Source organism: Apostichopus japonicus, chromosome 6, assembly GCF_037975245.1.
Source record: "Apostichopus japonicus isolate 1M-3 chromosome 6, ASM3797524v1, whole genome shotgun sequence".
Lineage (NCBI taxonomy): Eukaryota > Metazoa > Echinodermata > Holothuroidea > Aspidochirotida > Stichopodidae > Apostichopus > Apostichopus japonicus.
The window spans coordinates 11640845-11668528 of NC_092566.1; the positions used below are offsets into that span (position 1 = coordinate 11640845).

General features: G+C 36.6%; 1 protein-coding gene across 3 annotated transcripts; it reads left to right on the top strand.

Annotated features, from left to right (window-relative positions):
* Nucleotides 1-1156: 1156 nt before the first annotated feature.
* Nucleotides 1157-25247, top strand: LOC139968998 (phosphatidylinositol 3,4,5-trisphosphate 3-phosphatase and dual-specificity protein phosphatase PTEN-like). 3 transcript variants are annotated; one of them, XR_011793614.1, is made up of 11 exons: nt 1157-2207; nt 5273-5478; nt 6197-6281; nt 7734-7778; nt 8366-8540; nt 9103-9210; nt 12073-12273; nt 13019-13120; nt 14453-14698; nt 15857-19159; nt 19225-25247. XR_011793614.1 is itself a non-coding variant. In XM_071973662.1 (10 exons), exons 2-10 carry the CDS (start codon nt 5400-5402, stop codon nt 16025-16027), a joined length of 1212 nt encoding a protein of 403 aa, XP_071829763.1. In that variant the 5' UTR covers nt 1157-2207; nt 5273-5399; the 3' UTR covers nt 16028-25247. The 3 variants fall into 3 exon arrangements, 1 of the variants encoding a protein (XP_071829763.1); XR_011793615.1 differs by having other exon boundaries at nt 15857-18775; nt 18841-25247; XM_071973662.1 differs by having other exon boundaries at nt 15857-25247.
* The last annotated feature ends 2437 nt before the right edge of the window (nt 25248-27684 follow it).

Consider the following 27684-nt stretch of genomic DNA (forward strand, 5'->3'; position numbering starts at 1 on the left):
TGAAAGGGTGAATTTCCATTTCTTGTATAACTTTTTTATCCGCCCCAATTAAAAACATAGATATCAAACAGAGCTATCCCGAAAATTCTTGAACATAGGCCTAATGTTACTTCAAGTTGCAAACAACGCACCAGATTGCATATCTAAGGACCCTCAATAAATCAACAATTTCTGAGAGGGGAGGGGGACACATCCCCCTCCCCTTAAACCCCTCCACCAGGACGGCATTCACAAATAATAAACATTGTGCCCCTTATTAAGTGTTGTGCCCTCCCTGTGCCTCCCAGATTGAAATGTCTGGCAACGCCACTGGCTCCAGTCATGCAATTTCCTCATCTGCCTATTGGACAATCCGGGAATGTCTACTACATTCAGGGGGTTACACAAACATTGCCGATATGTGTAGGAAACAGTGGGAAATCTTGAACATAAATAACTTCAAAAGTTGGAAAGTATTATACCATTGCGCAACTACTATAAGTACGCGGCTGCTTTATTGGGGAACGACACTCCGGTCCATACCCAAGTCGTTTCCAAGTGATTTTGCACCCGTTCTGAAATGTGAGGGGGACCCTCTTCCCGTTGGCCCTTTTCCCAGGTCACAACACTCGCCACTGCAGGTTCGACCGCTATGATGATAGAGGTGAACACATCAGGGTCGCCAAGCAAAAAAAAGTTTTGAGTATCAGGTGCGTAGACCAAATGAATGGATGTGGGCGTAAAATGAACATATGAGGATGTTAGGCATATAGCCACTGAGTTTCTCTAAAACAAATTTTAAATATATTTCTGTGGCAATAATATCATGTCTGCCAAATTATGGACCGTTCACTTTATCGCCAAAGAAACGCTTTATCGCCAAATAAACGCCAAATAAATATTTTACACTGTCAAGGTGCTTTTCCTAGCCATGTCCCTTATTTGTAAGTAATTATCGTGAAATCATCTGGTAAAGTTACTGGATATATTGATGAATTTGTTTTCTATAGCAGTTTTTGGAGTGCATTCATGAAGAAAAAAATGAGAATGAGGAAGCAAAACATTCTCCTTATCTCCGGTGGTATTATTGTTCATACGTTACACACTGTACACAATCTCGATAATAGAACTGACTGCAATTCTAACCAGTCGAGTTAGGGTAGCTAGAGGCTAGGCTCTCACAATCAAAACCTCGTACATTTCATGGTTGCATGCGCTGCACAGCAGCATCTCGAAAGGAAGGGTGCACGGAAGTTGTCACGATCGTTTGGTGCTAATATCATCAATTTCCAATGCATTGTCATATCATTTCCATGTCGAAATCTTTGAAAGGAAAGGACGAACTAAAAGGAAATCGTAATGGCTTGAGTTGTGTACTCGTTTCTAAAAAGGACGCCAAAGTGTCTACGCCTTATCACGAAATTTGTAGGTTATCTGGCCTCCGACTTAGTTGGACTGCATTGACGATACGGTAGGCTACTTACGTCAGCCTAGCCAATACTATATTGAATGACACAAACATTGACAGTACTTTGCTTCTAAACTGAAAGCCTAACTATGAACAATGTGGTCTTTTTACTAACTTTCGTGCCAAGGGTCATTATATAGTTTAAAGCATGGTGATAAGTTCTTGGGCCTAAGTTTAGTGGTCTTTTCAGTAGGTTAGTTGTTAGTTGACCACAATCAAAGCTTTCCATAAACAGTAACACAGTTAACCTAACCTAATGAGGTAGCTGACAGTTACGGAGGTAGCAGCCTTTGCCAGCCTAATTTCAATAATTGCCTAACTTGTGCAAGTACAGTGCATATAATGATACTCTAGGTTTTGAGGACCATATTTAGTCATTACATTGCTAAATTAACTTTCACTAGCCAAAACAGACAGTTTATAAGCAAAGCTATTCATTCTACCTAGCCTATACTTACTTACACTGGATACTTTTTTAGGCTACCAAAGTATGAAAAACTTTACATAACAATAGAATGTATGCCACTGTTCAATTGGCATACAACTGAAAAGTGAAAATTTCCTGTTTATTGAGAACAGACAGACATTTTGATATAGTGGTGCAGAAAACAACCTGCTAAATCTTTGCTGTGGAAAAGGATAAAGCAGGCAACTTGGCTTGGCCAAGGTTGCAATAATAATATTTGTTAGGGCTACTATATGCCTATAACAAATAAGACTGGGTGGTCGGAAGGTGACCAACTGAGCTCTGATTTTGTCGGTAAGTAATGAAATTTGGCTGACATAAGTAGTGTCAGTGTTGTAGGCCTAGCATAATTAAGTGTTTTGTAGTGGCCTTGAAGGTTCCGAAGTTTGCTCTTGTAATATATAATGGTTCTTGCTATCATTGAACTTGTGTAGCATTTGCCTATTTTGTGTAACATTTTGTGATCCGATACAGGATAAATTATTCCCTGATTTATCTGTTCTCAGAATAGTATAGTACTGTACATCAGTAATACTTAGTGAAAAACAAAATTGAAGCTTCTAAAGTCAGTGTCAGTCATAGATAAATTCCCTCAGCTCTTTTCCTGCTTCATTTGAATGTATGATTTTCGAACAAAGATGTGGATGGCAATCCAAAAATGGGTCTAAGGGGTGCACAGTTGTATATATTACCAAGTTGTGTAAGCAAGTTGGATCAAAATTCTTACACATCTGTAGATAAATTATATGTTAGTGTTGTCAGTTTTAAATACTCTGACGGGGCCAGTCAGTTGTGGGGTTTTGTGACTTTCAAATTGTGATTCCTTGTTGATGAACATACAAAAAAAGTATGTATTTCACTCATATTAACAAGCTTTTACTCTCAGTTTGTATGATACAGTATGTCTATAATTCAAAGGACACTATGACAAAATATACTGGTCATGGTTTGCTAACAGCCTTCACAGATGTGGGCAACAGCTATGCCGTATTTGTTGAAAATTCCGAATCTCAGGAAATTCAGTCCGAAAATTGAAGCAAAATTCCGACCTGTTACCTCTTGCACTCATGAATGAAACACTAATTTGTTATGCTGAATTGATTGCTTCGTGGACAACCAAGCATACCTTGCATGGGAGAAATCACTGAGCTTCACCAAGTATATTCATATTAAGCAATTCAGTTTCATACGCTAGCATTGCAGCCACTCAATGAATGAGCTGTGAATTTGAATGTCATACTGCATGCCATTTACACACTGTAATATATGCATGAAAACGCACTGATTAAAGAAGTGACAAAAAATGCCCACTTTGATCAACCTAGTGTAGCAACATAGAAATTAAGAGTGTACATATCGAAAGACAGATTTGGCGTAGTTGTTTCCCCAAGAAGTAAAACATTACAAAACTATGCATTCACAGGAACTTATTCATTTGTTATCATGTTATGAGCTAGATCATAATGACTGCTGTTGTACGTGTCGGTATAATTATATGTACTTCATGACGAAAATGTGACAAAATGTTCTAACATAACTTGTGCATACACAATCGGCTGACCCCAGTCTCCACACAATAGAAGTAGTTTGTTAACAGTGACTGAAACTAGAGCTGCAAACAGCTACATATACAATGAGTACAGAGTATCTAAAATATTTTTCAGTAGGTTTGTTGTGGATAAACCGAAACCATGCAAGTGGGTACAATAGTCTTCAAACAGCTTAGTAGCTTGACTACTTTATTGGACAAGCCTATCAGGATTGTTTTCATGCTTATGAATTTGCAAAAGTGATACCAAATGTTACAGCAAGCATTCTTTGTCAAGTTTGTCTGGCATCTTTTGTCGCAAGTTACTTGCACTTTGAACAACCTGAAATGTAACTTTGGCTGTCTGATACAAAATTAAGTCTTGTTAGCTGATCAGAGGAAGTTAAAAAAAAAAAAACCCTGAAAGGGTACTGTACAATGAAAAGAAATTTCAACATGTTTAAAAATGACTGATCATCTTTGCATTCATATAACAAAGCAATTTGCCAGTTTGCTTGTATACACAGTAAAGAACCATGTAAGGGAAAGAAGCTCAAAAGAACTAGTAAAATGTAATAATTTGTTTGATAATATATAGTGTTTTAACTAAATATCACACTGGACAAGTACATAGTTGTCATTTGCAATTAACAACTCAAAAGGAAAGTGATTGCTTCCACATACAGTGCATGCTTCCCTAAGGATGACTACTGAACACTCATAGTCTGAATAAATCTAGTTCCTACAGATGTATATATTCGGTCTGAATAGGTAAAACATGTTGATAATATGTTACTTCAATCACATACAAAGCAGAAACAAGCAAGCCATACATCTGAGAGGTCACGACTGGCTGTAAAAGTAGGGGGCCAAAATCTGAAATACTCTTCAAAACTGATGCTGAAGGTTTAGCTCAGATGAGCTAAAGTTGGGGACACTTAATACAAAGGTTTCAGCTGTAAGGGATTGGCTTTTCCCCAGATTCAAGGGCTGTGTATCTTGGAGTAACTTCTGTTGAAAGTTGTAATGGACAATTGACAAAATTTAATACATCAGGAATAGTGTTGCAAGTTCATCGAAACTCCAGTATATTTTCAGTATGTAATAGCAGTGTTGTAACAAGTCTTCAAGTCATGACTTGAGTTAATAAATATATAAAGTTATTTTATCTGAACAAGTTTGTCCATCTTGTCCCCATAAAGATAATATAGTACTTACTCAAGTCTATGACTCAACTAGAGTCAGGAACCTCACTGGTAATGACTCGAGTCACTCAATGCTCTTCCTTACATGAAGTGACTCATAGCATCTCTGTGTAAGATTAACAATTTGATAACCGAACCAAATATCTGCAGAAATAAGTTGTTGCAACATTATCAGATGTTGAAGCAACATTGCTTTACTGTTACTGCTGCCCAAAATTTGAGCACTAAATTTTTCTCTGAACTAAGGAGTGTCCACCCTCCAACTAAGATTTCTTTTAGTCTTTGACTATATCAGTAATATTACTGAATTTACTGTAGTACTCTTCCAAGTCTGATAAATTTTAGGAATTGTGTGATATCATCCCCTCCATCCACTATTCTCTGATTCTTTTCCCTGGTACAGAAATAGGCTGCATAACCAGAAACTTGTGAACATTGCAATGGATTTTACCCACATTCATTTGTTCCAATTTAGCAATAGAGTAAATTTGCTCTTGTTACAGTTTAATATGAGTGTTAATTTACAGATAAATTTGTGTCAAAATATTTTGTGCCTTGTTGAATCAGTACTCTGCCAATGAGGCTTTGTTATTTGAAAGTGTTAATTTTTCTTTTTTTATTTGCAGAAAAAGTGTCCAGAAGTTTTTCATCACAAAACAACTTTTCTGGGAGGATAGACCAACCAGGAGTGTTGCACCTCCTGTTTCCATGATAACCATCAAATGATTTTCAGTATATGATAATTAAAAGAAAATGGCTGCGAAGATAAGAGAACTGGTCAGCAAAAACAAGAACAGATACACTGCTGGGGCATACGACTTAGATCTTACCTGTATCCTTTGCCTTGTAACGGTTGAAGTTTATTTATTATGTGAATTATTAAGATGGGAATTGTCAGTGTTGCAATAAGTCATGACAAGAGTCTCTAAATTTCAAAAGTTTTTTTCCCATCGAAAAAATTACAGGTGATGTCTTTAGTAAACCTTAAAATGACTGGTTACAACTCTGCAAATTGTGAACCGATGGCTTGAACTTAATGTCTCATTCAATTCAGTACTTGTGTAAGTATAACAAAACAGTAATGTCAACAACTCAAGAGTGAACAACAGTTGTTATCTCTTCAGTGAATGCTTCTATTGAATAGTCTGAATGTGTGTACCATGAAACCTGAAATAAGCATTACTTCAGCTTATTAAAATTTCATCATTTGTTTCCCATTTCTTGACAATTCAATCACATTGTACTCTTGAAGTACCATACTGTCTCTAAGTTGTAACATAATTTAATAGTTGAGTAGTCATCATTGTTATCAGGCTCTTCCAGATTGTTACAGTATACACTCATTGCAGAAGAGCTTTGTACTATACATTGAATTATTGTGTATGCTTGGTAAAGCAAGTTATGGGTTTACACATGTAGCTGCTGGTAAAGCAAGTGTTGGGTTTACACATGTAGCTGCTGGTAAAGCAGTTGTGAGATACTTGTAGAAATCATGTATTCTAGGGCTATTGCAGACTTTTGCTGTAGAAGTCCTTAACATTTGTGAGCAGATATCTCTCAAAATGTTATTGCAATGGGATTTCCAGCAGAGAGACTAGAGAGTATGTACAGGAATGACATGGAATCTGTGGTCAAGTAAGTATAGATCCTTCTAAGTAAGCAGGAGGTTATGTTATTTTATAAATGTTACCTAATTTATGCATCTTTTAAACTGTCATTCGTGCATGTCAATTAATGGCTCATTGATAAGATTGTCTGTTCTTGAGCATTTCCTGTTGTTAATCCTAATGTTTATGCTTGAAATGAATTTTAAATGGATAGTCCAGAGGAAATTTCATTATTTTACTAATGAAAGAAGAACATATACTTAACATCCTGGTGAACTTTGCACACATTTCCTACATTTTGTTTGTGAGATATTTGAAATTTGTCCGAGTTTGTACCATAAATGAACTTGAAACAAACAGGTGCACACTGACAGTTTAGTTTGTCTTTATTTTCTCACTTTCATTGTTGCATTGGATAGAGTTGGGTAGCTTTGGATGTAGAGTTATCAATACCTCAGTGTCTGTATTGTATCCATATGTTGTCAAGGCATCCCAATTTTGAAGAAAATTAGAATAAGCTTTTAAAGAAAAGCAGCACAAATTTATTAGTGTCCATCTGTGACATCACACCAATTTACTTCAAGTCCACATTTGGTACAAAACACGTCAACTTTAATTGTTGTTATATTGAAAATGATGCATAGAATGCAAATGCACTTAAATGCAAATTCATCAGGATGCTTAGAATATGTTCTCTATTATTAGTCAAAAGTAAATTTTTCTCTTGACTATTGTTTCAAGAACAGTTTCCAGTCAGGGAACCCTAAAATATTGTACCTGTAGTTTGCAGTCATCAAAGTAACATTTCATCAACACACATGTCACTAACATCAAACTGACAATTTTGCATCTCTTCGAGCTAATCACAACAAGAACATCTCTCATTTATTTCTGTAAGATACACGCTGTTAGACAATCCTCTTAACATATATTGCAGCACAATGATCAGAAAACCTACAGTAATACGTTTATTATATGCGTAGGACCCCGCTATTGCACTTGTATCCACGTGGCAGAGTCTGTAGCATTATGGCTGTTAGGAAGTTTTAGCCACATCTCCAGTTTTAGGACTGTTGCCATTATTTAGCATAAATGTGAGGGAAGCTCAGTAGGAACAAGTTTTTTATTAACCTTTGATTAATAGATATGGATGTATAAAGCAAATCAGTTGTTGTTGAAAGTCTTTAGTTCCCTCAAGCAACAGCATTGCACAATCCCTTTATAAATTCTTACCAGGGAATTTTATAGGTAAGGATCAGGATCCTCTCTCATTTTTCATTGCTCTTTCAAAATTCATTTCTTTGTTAACGTTTACATTTAACTATGGAGCCTAACGCTTACAGTGAAGACAGGTTTGAACTGTCTAGTGTTGGTTGATTTTTTTGAGGACAGCAATGTATTAACCTTCTGTATGAACTGTGTTAAAGGAAGTTCCTGTTTACAAAGGAAAGGACATACTTTATTTGTTTTATCCCTTTAGGTTCCTGGACGAACACCATAAAGACCACTACAAGGTCTATAATTTGTAAGTATAACTTGACAAGTTTACTCAGTCAATGAAGTGCTATTTTGAAATGTTTTTTTTTTTTTTCTTCAAAATAGTATTGCACTCCATGGGTAGTAGAATCATTGGTAATGTAAAAGCCAGTAAGTTTCATTATATGAGATTCATGAAGCTTCCTTTTGTGGAGGAGTAAAGAGAGAAGAAATACTGTATAGTGTTCAGTAATTAGATGTGGTGGAACAGATCAATAATTATGTTTGATCTCTAAGATTGTTGACAAACCCAATTACAGGTAAACTATGTTACCAGTCACAAAGAGAATAATGTACAAGTGAATATATCTGTAACTAGAGTTAGTCCATTTTGCTTCATTTTGATTTTAGGAGTGAGCCACTAAGTAGTAAGAGGAACTGAAATTTTGCCAAAGGTCTAAAACTTAATACAAAGCATCTTGCATTTTTGTGTGGACGGTTTGTTTAAATTGGGTGGTGTTGTTCTTCATTAATTTCTATCACAGACTTTTTTTAAGAAAGGTTAGTTTTGGATTTGTGTCTCGTTTAGTTCTTCAATAAGCTAAGCTTTTAATGTTCATGCTCCACCCACTTTAGATGTTCTGAGCGGAACTACGACACATCAAAATTTTACAACCGAGTAGCTTGCTACCCTTTCGATGACCACAATCCACCAAGGATGGAAATCATTCGCCCCTTCTGTGAAGATGTGGACAACTGGTTGAAGAAAGATGATAAAAATGTGGCTGCAATCCATTGTAAGGCAGGGAAGGTATGTTAACAACAGAGATTAGTTCTTGTACCTGCAATTTTGTAATGTTACTCAAATTGTATGAGTTTAAACTCCACAGTCTACCCACTTTTGATTGCTTGCGGAACTTAGCGAATCTAAGCAATTGTGATTATGTGTGTGTGTGTTCAGTATGTGAGGGTCATTTGATGTCACAAGCAGGTCAAAGGCTGAAAATCTTGTGGAAACAAATGCTCAAAACTCAAAAGGTAAACTTGCATGACACGTGTACATGATATGTGTATACATTTTAGTAATTACAGGATTTCTATTAATTGATTTATGGAAGTAGCTTTTCTTGTAACAAGGCACTGCAAAGCATCTCTGGCCATAACTAGATTATGTAGAACGAATTAAATTTATGTTTATTGTTTAGTACAATTCGAAATTTGAAATGTGGTTTATATGCTTCAAGTGATGCATATAATATAATATGGCATTGAGCAAGAGTGGCTAATGAAGTTTAGTTTTAGCCATCTTGTTTTGCTTTATGAAGAGTCTTTGTTACATTGTTCCTATTTCTGTCAATGTTTCCCATGCACAGGGCAGAACGGGAGTTATGATCTGTGCGTTGCTGCTTCATCAGGGGACTTGCGAAACAAGTGCAGATGCAATGGAGTATTATGGAGAAATGAGGACGAAAGATGGAAAGGTAACACGTGTCTTTAGTATATTGTGGATGAATATCTGCAATGACATATAACTCATCAACAGTGTGCCTACTAGCAAATTAGAGTTCTAGTAAGAAGATGACTTTGGGCAGAAACTTGCTGTTCATACATCGTAGTCCTACCCCAAACAAAAAAAACTTTAAGTGTGGTCAATGTTCTATTCCTGCATGTCCATGTACTCCAATTTTCAAGAATACATTCTGCATGATAATATTGTCACTTTCTGCATTGCTCCATTAAGAACAATAAATGACAACTCTGTTGGTTAGGTTTCCTAATACAAAGAAGACTTTTCTTTTGAATTCTTTCTGATGAAATGATCACAAGTCAGCCTGTCACATTGCATTTTATCAGGTTACATTCCAAAAATATCTTGATATGCCAAAATTATGTCCATTTTGCTTCGGATAGAAAACAGGGTTATCTTTGATTTAACTGTGACCTTTAATTTGTCAGATGGATGACAGGAATAATTTGGGTGAGCACACTGTTTGACCCGATCAAAGCTGGTCCTTGCTACATTTTATCCTGGAAAAGGATCACTGTGATTCATCATTCTTTTGTTTCAGTTCCCTACTGATTCTTGATTACATGTAATGATTTGAATACAGAATATACAAGAATGGTTGTAGAGAGCTTGCAGCATACCATATATGCCAATCAATGCATTGGAAGATATCTGTTGATTATTAAAGAAAATAAAAGGGGAAAGAAACCCAACCAATGTCACTAACCTATTATTATTACACCGGTGTTTATATAGCGCAAAATCCCAGGGTTCAATGCGCTTAACAAAACATATAAAAAATACAATTGAATACACTTAACCATAGGTTTGTATGAAATGAAACATCTTTAACGCTAATTTGATATTGCTGATAGATAGTGCTGATATTGGATAGAGAAGTTTTAATGTAAAACTATGACAACACCCAACTTGAAAATTGTTCTCGGCTGTGAGATGTCACTCTATTGATGTTTCCTCAAAATAAAGTCCAAATCAGTCCAAAAGTAGTGTTGGGCTGATTCTGGCTGATATCTGTTAAGTTATTTCCAACATATGCTGGTATTTGAAAGACATTTTTTGCTCTTTACCAGATTAGCAATAAAACAAAATTGTCGTAAGTCTTCCTTCATAATCATAGTCAATTGTGCTCTTTTGCAATAGTAGTCAATGGGCACACAGTAAAAGTGTCATATGCATCATAAAATAAAATGAAAATGACTGCTGTAAGTGTTATAGACAAACTGGTATTAAGCATAGTGTTGTACAGTGTAAGTACCTTGAAGTGATGATGTTTATGCTAGTTGATTTACAATGTAAACAAAGTATGAATAGGGTAACATTAGGTAACTGACTGAAAATTCAGAAAGTGAAAGGTGACGAAAAATGAAGTTAAAGATGACAATGTCATTTGCTTGATGACTGGAATCATTCGTCTAATGCAATTTATCTGATGCAATTTCAAATAAAAATGGATTTGGGTGCCGCTGTCCTGGCAACATGGGTAGTGGAACAGTTTTGTCCCAGTAACATTAGCTGTAGCACTAATTAGGCCAATTATGACATGAGATCGATAATTGCAATTATTTAGTAATTGGACAGGGTTTAATGGTCCTCACATATGAGGTAAAAAATCAATTGCCAACATATTGCAAACTTATCAAGATCAGACCATACACAGGGACATAAATAATGTAATTCAAACATTTCTTTGTTTTCCTAACACAATTATAGACAACATAATCATTCCACATATAGACAAATTCCATATATATGTTTAGCACATGGAAAAAACAACATATCATTTTACACAGTTAATTGTCATTGACAATGGTAATTGGAAAAACGTCAGCTTTAAATTTGAAATTGGTTAATGTTCGATGTGTTCACAGGCTGAGAGAACCTGTTATCAGATACATGTAGCAGTACAGTGTGATGGTGAAGAAAATAAAAGCCACCTTACAAGCCACCAAGAACTTGTTCCCCCTTTGCCATTACTATTTGAACTTCAAACTTGTGAAATTGTTGAATAAATGCAGCAGAATTTCCTCCTTAGCCAGCACTGAATTATGACAGAAAAAATGCAACTTGAATAGGATAACAATTGTTTTGTTCACAGCCTTTGTTGTGGTGTAAAGCCTTTATTAAGGAAAATGCAGAATCTTAACCCTTGCCCAGTTAGACACTACATTGTAAACCATGTTTGTTGTTGGTAGTACCTGCTGTCATAACAGCTATTTCTGTTAAGAATAATTGGTCTTTGATTACACTTTACCATTGACAAATTCATAGCTGATTAAACAGAAACTACTTCCAGGATGTTGGTAGGACTCCTGTTACATTTGTTTATATTGTTACACTGGATTTTGTGGTAACCTAGGAAAGGTACTATCACTTTTAAAATTTTACAAGCCCTTCACAAAGAGACAAGAATAGCATGCTGAAAAAGTTCCCCAAAGCTTGACTAACTAATGTGAGTTGAAATGCAATTTTTTGTTTAAAGGCTTATTTGATGATGTAAGCTTTCTGAAGCAATAATATCCCCTCTGCAGCAATATTTGAAGTTATATCACTTCCTGGTGGCACAACAATGACAGCACACACCTGCCTTTAGGCATGACTATTTAACTTACATATCACATCAACAGACAGGAAAGAGTTTCTCATGGTAGAGTCATAGTATTCAATGATTCTGCCTGTGCTTACCTTTTCAGGGTCAATATTCCTGAAAGCACATTTGATAGGTATCATTTTCTCTGGTGGTAAGCTTTCACATTGGAAGATAAGTGAGATATTTTCAGCTCTATAAATGTTTTTCTTGTTTTGTTACTACTGTTAGGGTGTGACCATTCCAAGTCAGAGGAGATACGTTCAGTACTACGGTGCCTTGTTACGCCGTCATCTGACTTATACGTCACAGACGATACTCCTTCAACGGGTCCAACTCCAGACAATACCAATGATGAGCAATGGGACGTGCAATCCTTTCTTTGTAATTTATCAACACAAATTCAAGATTTTTACTTCTGAAATAACCAAAGTAAGTCAACTTTTATAATAATAATAATATTTGCTTTTTATATAGCGCTTTATACCAGCGATAGGTCTCAAAGCGCTTTACAGACCTTATATTACCCCTGGTCAATGATAACCTGTCCCAGAGACAATCCCTCCAGTCGGCAGCAGTTATACATTGCGCCCAATGACAAGTTACCTCACAGGTACCCATTGAACCCCTGGGTGGAGAGAGGCAAGTGAGATAAAGCATCTTGCCCAAGGACACAATGTAATGGACTAGGCAGGAATCGAACCAGCAATCCTTGGATCACAAGTCCAACGCCTTACTCAATTGGCCACCACGCTCTCAACTTTTATCCTTCAGTTTGGGACTTGCTTCTTTTTCTTGTGAGTTTATTCTTGGAAGTTTATTCTTGGAAACCTCAGCAACAACTACTGACTATTTACAGTTGAGACAAAGTATTTGCTGAACATAAATCAAGAAACAAATGATATGTGCCAATTATGCTGATTAGTCCAATGCTAAAGGAACTTTATGTACTATTCATTTGGTATGTTTTGATGCAAAATTTCCCAGGTTGAATGTTGATCTTCTTTACACTGCATTGTATGAATGACTAGGCAAAGTCATGTGGGTGAGTAGAGGGTGGAAGGGGGGGGGGGTGGTTAGGCTGGTGAATATGAGATCATGGGATATGGGCTGAGCTTGAAGACAGCTCTTTACTCTAACAATACTAAAGCAGATAGTTTATAATTCATCTTTTCAGGGTATCAAAAGATGGCAGAGGCATGTTGACTTTCAGCTTGAACAACCAGTCTGCGGAGACATCAAAATTGAGTTCTTTCACAAGACGACAATGCTTAAAATGGTATGTAACCAGTGACAGTTTCATGATTGAGCTATTGGTAGTTGTGTGTATGGAATATGTATTTGTATATGGAAAACTTGTAGTAAACAACTGTATTGATGGCATACAGATGCCATTACATAGTAGATAGTCTGAAACTTTCTGGGTTTCATTCCCAGTTCTAACTGCCACGACAGTTTACTGTGCAATTGCGCCTTTATGTAATAACATCAGGGCTTAAGCTTTCATCTGTGATGTACTGTAATTAACATGTTACCCTTGTCATCTAGATTTATGTGGATAGCTTGTGTGGCATTAGCAGTAAATGTAACTGAGCGCTTGATATTTCAATAGATATCGCTCACTGTTAGACTTTAGTAATCTACTTGCAGTTTCTATTGAAGGAGCTTGTTAACATTAAAGGGTTGATGCACTTGACTATTCTGTAATGTTTTGAATTACTGCATTATTCAGAATGAAAACAAAAGTAAATCAATATGTATTTTTAGGGAGTAGAGTCCTCTGGCTGTGTTTGAGGAGGCATCAGAGGTTGGATTCCTATTGTGTTCAGAGTGGAAAAATATCTATGGTTTCATCTTTGAAATGGTTCTGTATTCATCATGTCATGCCACGTCAGTCACTTGTTGATGAGAAATTGTATCTCATGAATGAGATTATGCAGTTACAGTAGTTTACCATTGAACTATTTGCAGTAATAATAAGTGGTAGTAATTAGCATTGATCATAAAGAGGTTCTTTTCTGCCTAATAAACCATTCATTTAGAGAGAAATAAAGCATATCTTAGAGCTAAAACATTCATACCAACAAGGCATGCATCTCTCACTTATTTCTAAACATTTTGACAAGTTTTTGTGCCGTATATTTGGACCCAAGGTTTAAACGACAACAGATACTTTTAATGCAATGCATTCTTGTCTATTAAGGTGATGTCATTTAATAAAGACAATGTGGTGAAAGTTAAAACACAAACATCGGTTTACTCTCTTTTGTTACACTGGTCATGTGATGCGATTTCTGGCCATTCAGCCTTTTTTTGTTTACCACCAACTTTTCAAGCTGGAAAACCGGGAAAATTCCTTAACAATTTACCCTGCAAATGTGATATGACACACTTGTCAGTTGATCAGGAAATTATATCAATGCAATAAACCAGCTCTACTCTTTCATCCTAAGAATAACACACAAGTTAAACCCACATAATAGGCTGCTCAGCAGGCTACATGTTACATTAAGATTTAAACTACTGATCTAACAGGTCACACATCATGGACTTTATCTCTGTTTGTGAGAACCTTTGAGCAATACCTTCACAATGATGTTTTTTTTCTTAGGACAAAAAACCAATGTTTCACTTCTGGTTCAACACTTTCTTTGTGGTAAATCCACAATGCCTTGAGGACCAACCGGACCACCATGTGATCTACCAAAACGGTACCTTGAATTCTTCCAACTCTGCTGAACATTCCCCGAGAGATCACGAGGCTGGGGATGATGTTATGGTTATGGAGCTGGAGAAGGATGAGATTGACAAAGCCAATAAAGACAAAACCAACAAAGTATTCTCTCCTAATCTTAAGGTATGATGTATGAAATAAGAGTTGTTGGGTGCAGAGGAGATGGCTGGTATCAGTAAACTGCTTTTCATGCTTGTCTCACTTTCGAAGAATGCAATATCTAGCCAAGATTCAGAAGGGGGGGGGGGAAGGGTAATAAGAGGGGTAGGAAAATGCCAGTCGCATGTTATCTGTTGTTAATTAACTGTCAGATAGATCACCAAAGACATGGTCATGTTGGAGGAAGCTACTGTGGCATCAATTTGGATAGGGCACTTAGAGCTTGAATAAACCTTCTTAATTGGCTGTTAAGGTAGTACATGTATTGAAATAATCCTCACAGATTAAATATATAACACTCTGGTATTAGCTGCTAATATTTACAATCGTGTCATCAGAGGGTAATCTCAATCATTTCCACAAATCTGGAACTTCCTGCAACACTGTTAACCATAATAACAATGACTTTGACATATGATGTTATCTATGGTTTTTACAGCAGTTAGATTTTCATCCAAATTGTATTCTGTCGGGATTCTCTTCTCTGTGAGTCAATTATCCTGTAATTTGTCGAACTTTCTTATTTAATTGGGATTTATAACTCCCATTTGATGACTTCTGTGCCATCAGTTAATGACAGAGTTGTTTACCAGCTCATAGTTTCAGAAATTAGTTCAGAAATTGCAATTTTTTGAAGTTTGGTAACATCCATTTCAAACTGAAAGTAGACAATGAAGTTGGTATTCAAGTTAGCACATAGTTAAAATAAAACCAACATAGTTTCCTCTGCAATTTGAGCTTTTGACACATTTTACTCTAAAGTGCTAGTTGTGCATGTCACTTAAAATGCTTCTCCATGCAACACCAAAACTCCTAAGAGACACTTACAGATTAGACTGTATTGTTACTCCTTTACAGTAGGTCCCCATTAGTACAACATGTGTGTTTCTCCGTGGAATTTTAATTTTAATTTCATATGATAATGCAAATTATTATATTATATAGGATTCCTCCCATGTTATAAGTGTCCCTGATTTTGTTATAGACATGGATTGAAATTTCAGTATTGATATGCCATCTTTCAGGAGAGGAAAGAATTAATCAAAGTTTGAAGCTATTTTGTTTGAAAGTGATATTTTCTTTCTCTTTACTGACTTTGAAAATCAATTTGTTCCTTGATAGGTGATATTAACATTTTCTAGAGGCTCAGAAGAGGACCAGGAGACGTGTCGGGGTAACGAAGCCGGTATAAGTCCTTGTAACAGTGACAATGATCTCCTTGATGGAGAAGACTCGCCAGAGTCTGACATTGAAAACAATGAATGGGAAAGCTCCCAATCGACGTGCGTGTGACCACTTATAGAGGGCTGAGGACATTGGTACATGTATTCAGAATTGCCATAATCTACTGGAGTGGTCAGTCTTGTAGTCCTTGAAGGTTGGTTTAATGCACTATACTTAGTGATGCAACAAAGAGGAATGGATCGACAGAAGAGCCTTTCAAGGGGAAGATGATTATGTTGGTTGTTCAGATGCTGATGGTATTATGATGGACAAACATCTTGGTGTGCATCATGGAAAGAATGATAGCAAGGAGTATTGCTTTACCTTTGAAGAATCGCTTTCAATTCAAGTAATTACAAGAGGTTGAGGATACTATGTGATACTGCCATAGGTTCTATTAAGTAATTTAACATGCAAAATACTGCTAGTATCATTGTTCAAGGTCTGGGACTTGAAGTCATCATTCCATATCTGGCTGTGCTGTGGCCTGAATCCTGAATGATTCTAAGGCTTGAATCACAGCATGCAGCCAATGCACTTCGGTAAGGATGAAGTCAACCTTCCTGTGAAGCCACATATCATGGGGCTTATAGGCATTCCTTGCAGGCCATGGTTACATGCAGATTGGAACACCAAACAATTTTAATAGTAGTGGCTGAAGAAAAGTCACAACTATTACAGTTTCACCTTATATTATGTAAGGGGTTTTGATATCTCAGATGCAGATAACAAAAGAGGTAAATTTGTACTGATTCTGTGGAATCACTGTCATGATATTAGTATTTCATTACCTTGAAATCATGAAAACCTCATTGGAAAACACTAGAGGATTAAACTTTTGAAACAGCGATTACATTTTGTGGGATGTGCCTCCAAGGTCAAGGCCTTAGTAAGTTTGTTGTTCTCAGTGGTACTTTCCATTCCTCTCTTATCTCTACATGGCGTATCTCATACTTCACACACCTTGCATTATCTGGTTTATACTGGTTTGTCTGGATATACATGGTGTAGCTTGTATGTCAGCCACCTTGCATTTGTCTGGTCTCTCTAAGATAACATGGTGTAGCTCATTGCCTGCCATTTTGAGATAAGTACCTTATAGCCCGACACTTTGCAGTGCCTAGTCTCTCTAAGATCAACATGGTGTAACTTATAGCCTCTCACTTTGCACTCTCTGGTCCCTCAAGGATAAACATGGTGCATCTTATAGCCTGCCACTTTGAGATAATTATCTTATAGCCCGACACTTTGCAGTAGCTTGTCTCTCTTAGATCAACATGGTGCATCTTATAGCCTGCCACTTTGCAGTGTCTGGTCTCTCTAAGATGAACATGTAGTATCTCATAGGTCAACCACCTTGCTGTGATCATAGAGCTGGATCATACAATAAATAACGTGTTGGTTTAAAATCACTTTCACTATATGCCAGTTGCTTCATATTTTCAAGTTGCTTTGTGTAGTTTGGTTCTATTTGAAGGTTGTCTTATGCCTCATACACTTTAACCTTACAATGAACATTCACAAAACACTTTCATGCCAACTTATGTCAAAGGTATTTGAAAGTGATTGAGAATGCAATGATCAGAAAGAAAAAAAAGTTAAAAATGCTAAGAAAGGAAAGTTGTAACCTATTCTATGCTAGCCATTTTAGCTGTGGACACTTGATGCTGTTCTGCTATAGTTTGCATGCTCTGCTAATTGCAAATTTTCATTCAGGGGTGAATTCCTGCAAAGGTTATATGACCATATATCTCTTGTAGGCATTGGTTTGTAATATGATTCTGATAGAGGGATGGGTTGCTCATCTCAAGCTGGTGCTTAGAAGTGTAGAGCTGTGTAATATGTTACAACCTGATTCCACTTACATATCATCTGATAGGTGTAACATGTTTATCATCTTGAAAGTTTGGAGGAAAGGTGCAACATTTGGTACATATTGAGCATTTGTCATCAGGAAAGCTGGTATTTAAGCCCATTCATGCATTGTTGTGCTGAAGTCTTGAGTAAAATTAAGTTGCAAGCTACCTATGTGATTGTTGATATATGTTTATCATCCAATGATTGACTATATAATACTGTATACCATCAGTCCTTGAGCATGTACCATCAGACCCTTGATAGCAGGTTTTGGTTTAGCAAATTGATTTCTGCTGTTTTAATGTGTAGTGTTGTATGTAAATCTAGGTGTAACAATCATAATTTGTAGTTATTATGGTATTATGCCCACATGTTCTGAAAATATTCTGTAGGTTTAAGTCTACAGCAATGTTTTAAGCTCACAGTCAATGAAATGCAAGTAAGCATGTAAATGTAAAAGTTACATAGAATCATATATGCTATAGAAGTACAGTGATAGCTTACAATAAGGATGCAGAATTGGGTCATGCCTTTTTATGTTGATGGTTCATTGATGAGTGGTTGTAAGCAGCATGTGTATAGGCAATGCTATGGTAGTAACATGATGGTTCATTGATGAGTGGTTGTTACCAGCATGTTTGTAGGCACGCTGCTATGGTAGTATCATGATGGTTCAATGATGAGTGGTTGTAACCAGCATGTGTGTAGGCAATGCTATGGTAGTAACATGATGGTTCATTGATGAGTGGTTGTTACCAGCATGTTTGTAGGCATGCTACTATGGTAGTATCATGATGGTTTTACTGATGGGTGGTTGTAACCAGCATGTGTGTAGGAAATGCTTGGTACTATCATGATGGTTCATTGATGAGTGGTTGTAAGCAGCTTGTGCGTAGGCATGCTACTATGGTAGTATCGTTATGGTTTACTGATGGGTGGTTGTTACCAGCATGTGTGTAGGCAATGCTGCTATGGTAGTAACATGATGGTCTGCTGATGAGTGGTTGTTACCAGAATGTGTGTAGGCAATGCTGCTATGGTAGTAACATGATGGTCTACTGATGAGTGGTTGTTACCAGCATGTGTGTAGGCATGCTACTATGGTAGTATCATGATGGTTTACCGATGGGTGGTTGATACCAGCATGTGTGTAGGCATGCTGCTATGGTAGTATCATGATGGTTTTACTGATGGGTGGTTGTAACCAGCATGTGTGTAGGAAATGCTTGGTACTATCATGATGGTTCATTGATGAGTGGTTGTAAGCAGCTTGTGCATAGGCATGCTACTATGGTAGTATCGTTATGGTTTACTGATGGGTGGTTGTTACCAGCATGTGTGTAGGCAATGCTGCTATGGTAGTAACATGATGGTCTGCTGATGAGTGGTTGTTACCAGAATGTGTGTAGGCAATGCTGCTATGGTAGTAACATGATGGTCTACTGATGAGTGGTTGTTACCAGCATGTGTGTAGGCATGCTACTATGGTAGTATCATGATGGTTTACCGATGGGTGGTTGATACCAGCATGTGTGTAGGCATGCTGCTATGGTAGTATCATGATGGTTTACTGATGGGTGGTTGTTACCAGCATGTGTGTAGGCATGCTACTATGGTAGTATCATGATGGTTTACTGATGGGTGGTTGTTACCAGCATGTGTGTAGGCAGTGCTGCTATGGTAGTAACATGATGGTCTACTGATGAGTGGTTGTAAGCAGCATGTGTGTAGGCAATGCTGCTATGGTAGTAACATGATGGTTTACTGATGGGTGGTTGTTACCAGCATGTGTGTAGGCAGTGCTGCTATGGTAGTAACATGATGGTCTACTGATGAGTGGTTGTTACCAGCATGTGTGTAGGCATGCTGCTATGGTAGTATCATGATGGTTTACTGATGGGTGGTTGTTACCAGCATGTGTGTAGGCATGCTACTATGGTAGTATCATGATGGTTTACTGATGGGTGGTTGTTACCAGCATGTGTGTAGGCATGTTGCTATGGTAGTATCATGATGGTTAACTGATGGGTGGTTGTTACCAGCATGTGTGTAGGCATGCTGCTATGGTAGTATCGTTATGGTTTACTGATGGGTGGTTGTTACCAGCATGTGTGTAGGCATGCTACTATCATGATGGTTTACTGATGGGTGGTTGTTACCAGCATGTGTGTAGGCATGCTGCTATGGTAGTATCATGATGGTTTACTGATGGGTGGTTGTTACCAGCATGTGTGTAGGCATGCTGCTATGGTAGTATCATGATGGTTTACTGATGGGTGGTTGTTACCAGCATGTGTGTAGGCATGCTGCTATGGTAGTATCATGATGGTTTACTGATGGGTGGTTGTTACCAGCATGTGTGTAGGCATGCTACTATGGTAGTATCATGATGGTTTACTAATGGGTGGTTGTAATCAGTATGTGTATAGGCATGCTGCTATGGTAGTATCATGATGGTTCATTGATGAGTGGTTGTAACCAGCATGTGTGTATGCAATGCTATGGTAGTAACATGATAACTTACAGATGAAAGTTTGTTTTATTACAGATGTGGAAGCTTTGGTTATGGAAACCATGGTCCCTTCAGATTAAGGGTCTTACCTGAAGAGTTCAGAAGTAGCATTCAGGTTTTATTGGCATTATCCTACTAAATTATTGGTGTTGTGCTTCCCTTGTAGCAATAGATGGTACTATTTGTAGCAATTGAGAACTATTAAGTAACAATGGACAGTTAAGTGGTAATGGCTATTCAGTAGCAATGAGTGCTGATGCCTTGCAGCAGTGGACATTGGTACTTAAACATTGTTATTTGGAAGAATTGAACAGTGTTACAGATAGCTGTGGATATTGCTTAATCATAACATGGAGAGTATTATTCAGTAACGTTCAACAGCACCTTAAAAGTGTTGTGTAATAGCAAAGGGCAGTGCTGTTTAGCAGCAATGGTTAGTGTCACTTAATAATGGACAGTGTTATTAAGTAGCAATGGATAGTGTCATGAAATAATGATGAACTGTTATTTAGAAGCAATGGATAGTGTTATTTAATAGCAATGCACATTGGTGTTTAGTAGCAATGGTCAGTGTCACTTAATAATGATGGACACTGCTGTTTTAATTAGAGGGCATACTGCATCATCAAGAAGGTAGTAGTCTGATGCCTTGGTTACTTCACAGGTTCAGTTGTTGTTAATACTCTGGTCTATTGAAAACAAATCTTGCAGATTGCTTCTACAAAAATTAAAGAAAAAAATTGTATTGTGATGTCATTCTCTTGTCAGTGTTGATTTGTCTACAATGTTAGTTAATTTACAAGAATATGTGTATTTATCCAAATTGTTGTGTGCTCCATTGAGTTACATCATAGTCGACAAAAGTTATAGCAGAAAGGGGGAGTTGAGTGAAGATAATGTACTAACCACTTCTCACTATTGCCTCTGGCCCTCCTTCTCTACCCCTGCGGCGATGTATTTGCAGAGTATTCATACTGTTTTATCTATAGTAATGGTAGCACATTGTATATACATCAAGTGATGGTTCACCAGCACAATAGTAATTGTAGAAAAGTATTGATTGGATCAGTATTTAGTAGTATTTAAACCTATACAAGAAATTTTCTTATTTTGATATTAAGCTATTTTTGATACATCAGAAACATTTTAACTGGTTCTTTCTGAGTATGTGAAAGCATAAAGGTCAAAGTACTTAGTGCATAAGTGTCGGCCATTGCAATACACTTTTGAAACTGATGGTAAGAGAGTTTAAAGATGGTGTGTAATTCTGTTCTCCTGTACTGCAACTCAATACAACCATGTCAGGATATTTGAGTGTTAGGGCTGATGTAGACAGATCTACTGGAAATGATTCAAAAGTCTGGATTTTCTTTTTTTGGCAATGGCTGCCTGCATCACAGAATCCTAACTTTCTCTCCTTAATGATAACCAATCAATTTCTTTTGTGTGTAAGCAAACAATTATATCTCTACTTGTCTTTGTGGGTAAGCAAGGTGAATTTAATTGAGATTGAACAGTTGTGTTTGACCATTTTTGAGATTTGCAACACCAAGTGACAATACCCTACAGTGATAGTTCCCTCTTTTTTGTCTGCTAATGTTTTATGGAAGTGAATGTGCCTAAGATGAATAGAATCTATTTCATCATCTGATCATGCCAGCTTCTTAAACAGCCCATTTTTGGTTTCAATGATAATTGTAACCTTTGCATTCATGATGGCGTATGTGTGTGTGTGTGTTTGTGATGCTCAGCTTGTAAACACGATATCTGAAGAAGGGCAGGTCAGACCAATTTCATTTGGTGTGTAGAAATACCACATTGAGTTCAAGAAGCCTATTGTTTCTGGATGATGTCAAAGGTCATTTGGGGTCAACAGGGTTCAAATTGTGAAAACCATGTTTTACACAATATTTCAACAAGGACAGATGTCATATTTAGTATGTTGATGTATCTATCACATTTAGTACAAGAAGCCTGTTGTTGAGGTCAATGGTCATTTCAGGACAGCCTGTGTCATTGTGAATTTATTGTTTGTCACATCGCACTGGTTTTCACCGTATTACTAAGATCAAATATGTTGTACTATACATTACGTCAGATTCATGACAAAAACTGTTCATGTTACATCATCGAAACCACAATGCATTTGTGCATTCTGGTTTGTGTTGTGACTTTTGTTGAACAAATTCAAGACATCATGTTACAGGTGACAATCACTAAATTGACAGTTTGCTGTTATTTGATAACATCTCTCTGTGATTATAACATATTAAAAATGCACAGTATATGATTTTACCTCTAAGAGTACAGGGCCATAAAAATGTTACTCTGGTGTATGGGCATTCATGTTATTCAAGTATTGATCAAATTTTTAAAATTTGGTTTAATAACCCCTGGTGAAATTCTGTATCTCCTTGGCTCATCTTCCTTGGTAGTCATAAGTCTGAAACTAACTTAGGCAAGCACTATGAAAGTTTAATGTTCCAGCACAGTGTCTGCTTAATTGTGTGTTCTGTGTATCAAAAGAGTTGTATTCATTTCAGATATTATCTGGTTACCTTTCCAAAGATTTTCCAAAGATGGCATGTGATGTTGTAGAAGTCATGTGATGGAATGAATGGGCAACTTTTCTCCCACCAGTATGCCCTCTCTATCTTAATCTAGAGGATATGCATTTATCAGCTCAATTGACAGCTCAAGTTTTGAAGCTTGGTTCGGTAATGGAAGAGTTCCTACATTTTGTTCTTGTACATTTCATTTATAATTGTCTACTTGATCCACTTAATGTTAAAGAGCAACTCTAATTATGCCAGCCCTCTCTCAAACGTTGAATTCTCACTGATTTCTCATGTATCTTAAAACTCAGATGAAATCAAACCAAGTTATTTTCAAACTAATCCATAACTGTGGTTATTTTATCTTGTAGTGGAGAATTTATGGCTGCAAATTTCATCATACACTTCGGTTCATGTAAAGGCCAAATTTTAGACAGATTGCAAGACAATGGGTACATGACAGTTCAAGTGCCTGTTTCTATTTTCTTTTGTCTAAGTATTCATTGTGTGGCTCACCTCTGGGAAGAAATGCTGATATTCTATGGTTGTCCAAGAAAAGATAGATATGTGTTAGTATTTCTGTGATTGTTGAAGAATACGAATAACCAAGATGTGATCCATGATTTTCCAAGCATCCATAGAATAACTAGCATGTGTGTCAGTGTTTCCATAATTGACCAAACTTGCATAGAATAACTTAAGATGTTAGTGTTCCATGATTTTCCAAACACCCATAGTATAACTAACATAGGTTTTAGTATTTCTTGGATGGTCCAAGCATCCAGAGAATAACTTAGATAGATGTTAGTGTTCCATGATTGTCCATACATCCATGGAATAACTAAGAAAGGTTTTAGTAGTGCTTGGATGGTCCAAGCATCCATAGAATAACTAAGATGTTTATTAGTGTTCCATAATTGTCCAAACATCCATAGACTAACTATGATTGAGGTTTGTGTTCCACAATTTTCCAAACGTCCACAGAGAAACTCAAATAGGTGTTAGTGTTTCTGTGATGGTTTAAGTATCCATTGAATAACTAAAATATGTGTGTTTCCATGGATTGAAGCATCTATAGAATATTTAAGATGTGTGTTAGTGCTTTGAGTGTCCAAGCATCCATTCAATAACGAAGATATGTGCTAATGCTCCCTGATTTTGCAAGAATCTCTGTTTGATAAAGCTTTATTTTCAATCGATATTTGTTCTTGATTTGACTGATGAATGGTCATCCATAGAACCAAACTACTCTCCAAGTGTATAAAGCAGTACTGCCAGAACTTCTATTAACAGAAGCTTCTGCAATCAGAACCAATACCAGAACATGTCCAAACGGGAAGTATTTAACACCCTTAGGATTTCTAAAGCTGGTGAAACACAACATGTTTTTTGATCGTAGACCCTTTTAGACTAGAACTAGTAGTTGCTATTTGGATTAAGAATTATCTAATCAAAATGCTACATGCATCAGTGGTTGGTGAAATGGAAGAATTGGGTATCTGTATTGGAAATTCTTTGCTTCAAGATGTACATTTAGTCGTAAGTCTGCCCCAGTAACATTATAACAGCATTGTAACAAGCCACTTGATTTTTGGGTCCAGTCAATTCATTACCAGTGAGCTTTTCGGACTTGAGTCACTATTTTATCTCTAAAGGGAAACATCTGAGTCACTTTAAGTTAGTGTCTGGAGTCATGACTCCTACTACACTTCATTGTAATGTCATCGTTTCAGAACAAGATTCAGCCTCATTCAATATCTGAACTGGAAGAAATTCAGGAAAACATTTTGCTATTAGCATACCAAAAGGTTACTCCAGGAGCTAAAAGATATTTGTTAGTACTTTGGGATCTTGTAATTCTAGCTTTGCTTAAAAGACTAATTGATACTCATAGTACTGTTTTTGTAAGGCCAGAGGAATATATCCTTACGTAGTCTCTAAAAGACTAATTGATACTGATAGTACTGTATTTGTAAGGCCAGAGGAATATATCCTTACGTAGTCTCTAAAAGACTAATTGATACTGATAGTACTGTATTTGTAAGGCCAGAGGAATATATCCTTACGTAGTCTCTCAGGAATTGTTAGGTTTGCCTGTCTGGTTTGGTATCCATGCCAACCATCAGACCTCAAATATCCAACCTATGTAACAGTTTTTGTTCTCATTTTGTTTTTTGGTACATTGGGTTAACTAATGGAGTTGTACACATGGTGCTTTGTATTTTATTTCCTTTTTGTTTTATTTTTGTAGATTTTATGAAGAAATGTTATTTTATCTATGATACAATTGCCTGTTCACATATCATAGAGAGTGGCTATGGCACTGTTGACATTATGACACACAAATATAAGAAACAAAACACTGTCAGATTTTCCTGTTACTTTATTCTCCATTCAACCATTACTCCTTGACAAGGGCAAAATGAATGTGATAGGTTTGATGTGTGTTTGTATATGTATGTGCTGCCGATGGTTGTACACATGATAACTCAAAAGTTCAAGATGGTTTAACTTCATACTTGGTATATGGATCCCCTTGTACAAAAACTATATTGAAATTGGTGAAGGTTAATATGTTGAGCTTTGAATGTCATATTCTCTGTGCAAAATGGAATCAGTTTTGGTTTATTTTGACAGGTTTTGTTTCCCAAACATTCCTGGTGAAGAGCAATGAAACAGAAAAAAAAAATGTATCTGAAGGTATTAATCATTGAAATGAGACAACTGTAGCTATTTGGTAACCAAGATTCAACTTAAAACAGGAAGGTAGCTCTTGTTTAAGTAAGCAATTCTGGAAGCTCTATCGTCATCCCTAGCAACCTTGATACCATAGAGGTCAATATAACGAGAAAGCCAACAGGCTTAGTGATTCCTTGCCACATATTATATGAGAACATTAAATTTAAACTGTGTACATAAGGTACTAGTTCTTAATAAAGTGCATCCACATTCTAAGTATGAATTTCATTGAAGCTTTACCTTTGGAGTTATTACTATCACAATGTTGTCAGAATTTGACCAATGGTGACCAATGGTTTGACCAATGACCTTTGAACTCTTCAAAAAAACATAGATTGTTGGATCCACAAACAAAGCATGAAGCTCAACCTTTGCGTTTGAAATTAGTAGTATCCATATTTCTTGTGACCTAAATTGACCTCTATGAAAAGAGTTCTTGTATTCAAGTTACTTCTGCAAATTGTGTTACTTGCAAAACCTCAGAGTAGATTTGGTCTATTATGTGTGAATTAGGATGTGATTTAATATAGGCTAAATTTAAAGGCAAGGCCTGAAGATTCAGCATCTCAGTTAGCATATTTCTCTTGAAGCTACTTTGAAGCATTAAAAGTACATTTTATAAAAGGAATTTATTCTCAGTAAGCATCCATGAGCCTGAAGCTCTCAAAGCTGCAGGGTCTCCAGATATTTTATATTTCTCAAATAGTAAACCGCTTTAAAGGAGACACAAACCCATGACAGATCTTTACTACAATCGAAGAACAACTCCTCTAATTAGTGTATGTATTCTAGATCCTCCTGCAAGCAGGAACTCGTGAATAAGCCTCATTGGCTTATGAAAGCCGCTAATCAGCTAAGAAACATTTTGCTCTGTCGTATAGTTTAAAAATTGTGTCTGGGAGCTGTCAATGTGTAAGTTTATCCGTGAAGTTATACTGTCAATAGGGTCTGAAACCTTTCCGAATTCTCTTTGCTTTCTTTCATGTTTTCAAAGTAGACTGTTAATAGTGTTGACATTGAAACCAATGTAGCCTATGCAGATAAAAAAAAGCAATGTCCTAAAGAGTGCATGGGACGCAATTGATATACTGAAACGTTTAATATCAATACTAGTCATAGATGGGTGGTTAATTCTTGAACTACTTGCCGACTGAGGCAGTGGCATGTGCAATGGGGAACAAATTGAAAACACTTCAAATTCAACTTCAGTGATCCATCATAAAGCCATGGAAATAACTGTAACTAACCAAATCTCTCAAGGCACTCGCATGTGGCAAGCCATGTGGGACAAACACCGCATAATATATCCGTGTATTTATTTAAATATATATGCATATTAAATCGAATAAATACGCTCATTTATTTTTAGCCAATCATAAGGCTTAAAGGCATTGAAGACTCGCCCAAACCATGTGCGACCATTTGAAAAAGTTAATTTTCGGTTGCTTGCCAGTGACGGTTTGTTCGTGTCGCTACAAAATGCAGAAAGTACAGTAATGAAACGTGCTACCTTGTTATCCTGAGATGTCCATTGTACACTGTGCTGTGGGAATTGACCGCAGCTGTATGTACTGACTGTACACTGACTAGTGTCTAATTACCGATGGTAGCAAGCTGTGTGAGTATTTTCTTGGATCGATGGTGGTGTCTTACACTTCTGTTACACCTCATTCGAAACTAGGTCAGATTACTGGCATAAGACGTTTCTTTTTGCGCGAGTCTTCACACCTTTAAGTATATCCGCGTATTAATCCGAATATAAATACGTATTAATTCGAATACATATGAGGATATATTTGAATACATATTAATTCGAATATATACATGCATGATGCATTAATTCGAATATATATACCCATTAAATCATGTTGTTTTCTAGATCAAGTACGTTTGGCCTAGGTGTAAGGCAATAGAGACTAACTTTAAAATCTCTCATTTATTGCACTGACGAGACAATGTGATAACTCTCAAAACGCGTGTGTGAAAGCTATGAGACATGCCAGCTATTGTCTTATTAAGTACGCGTATATATTCGTATTAATACGATGATATATTATGAGGTA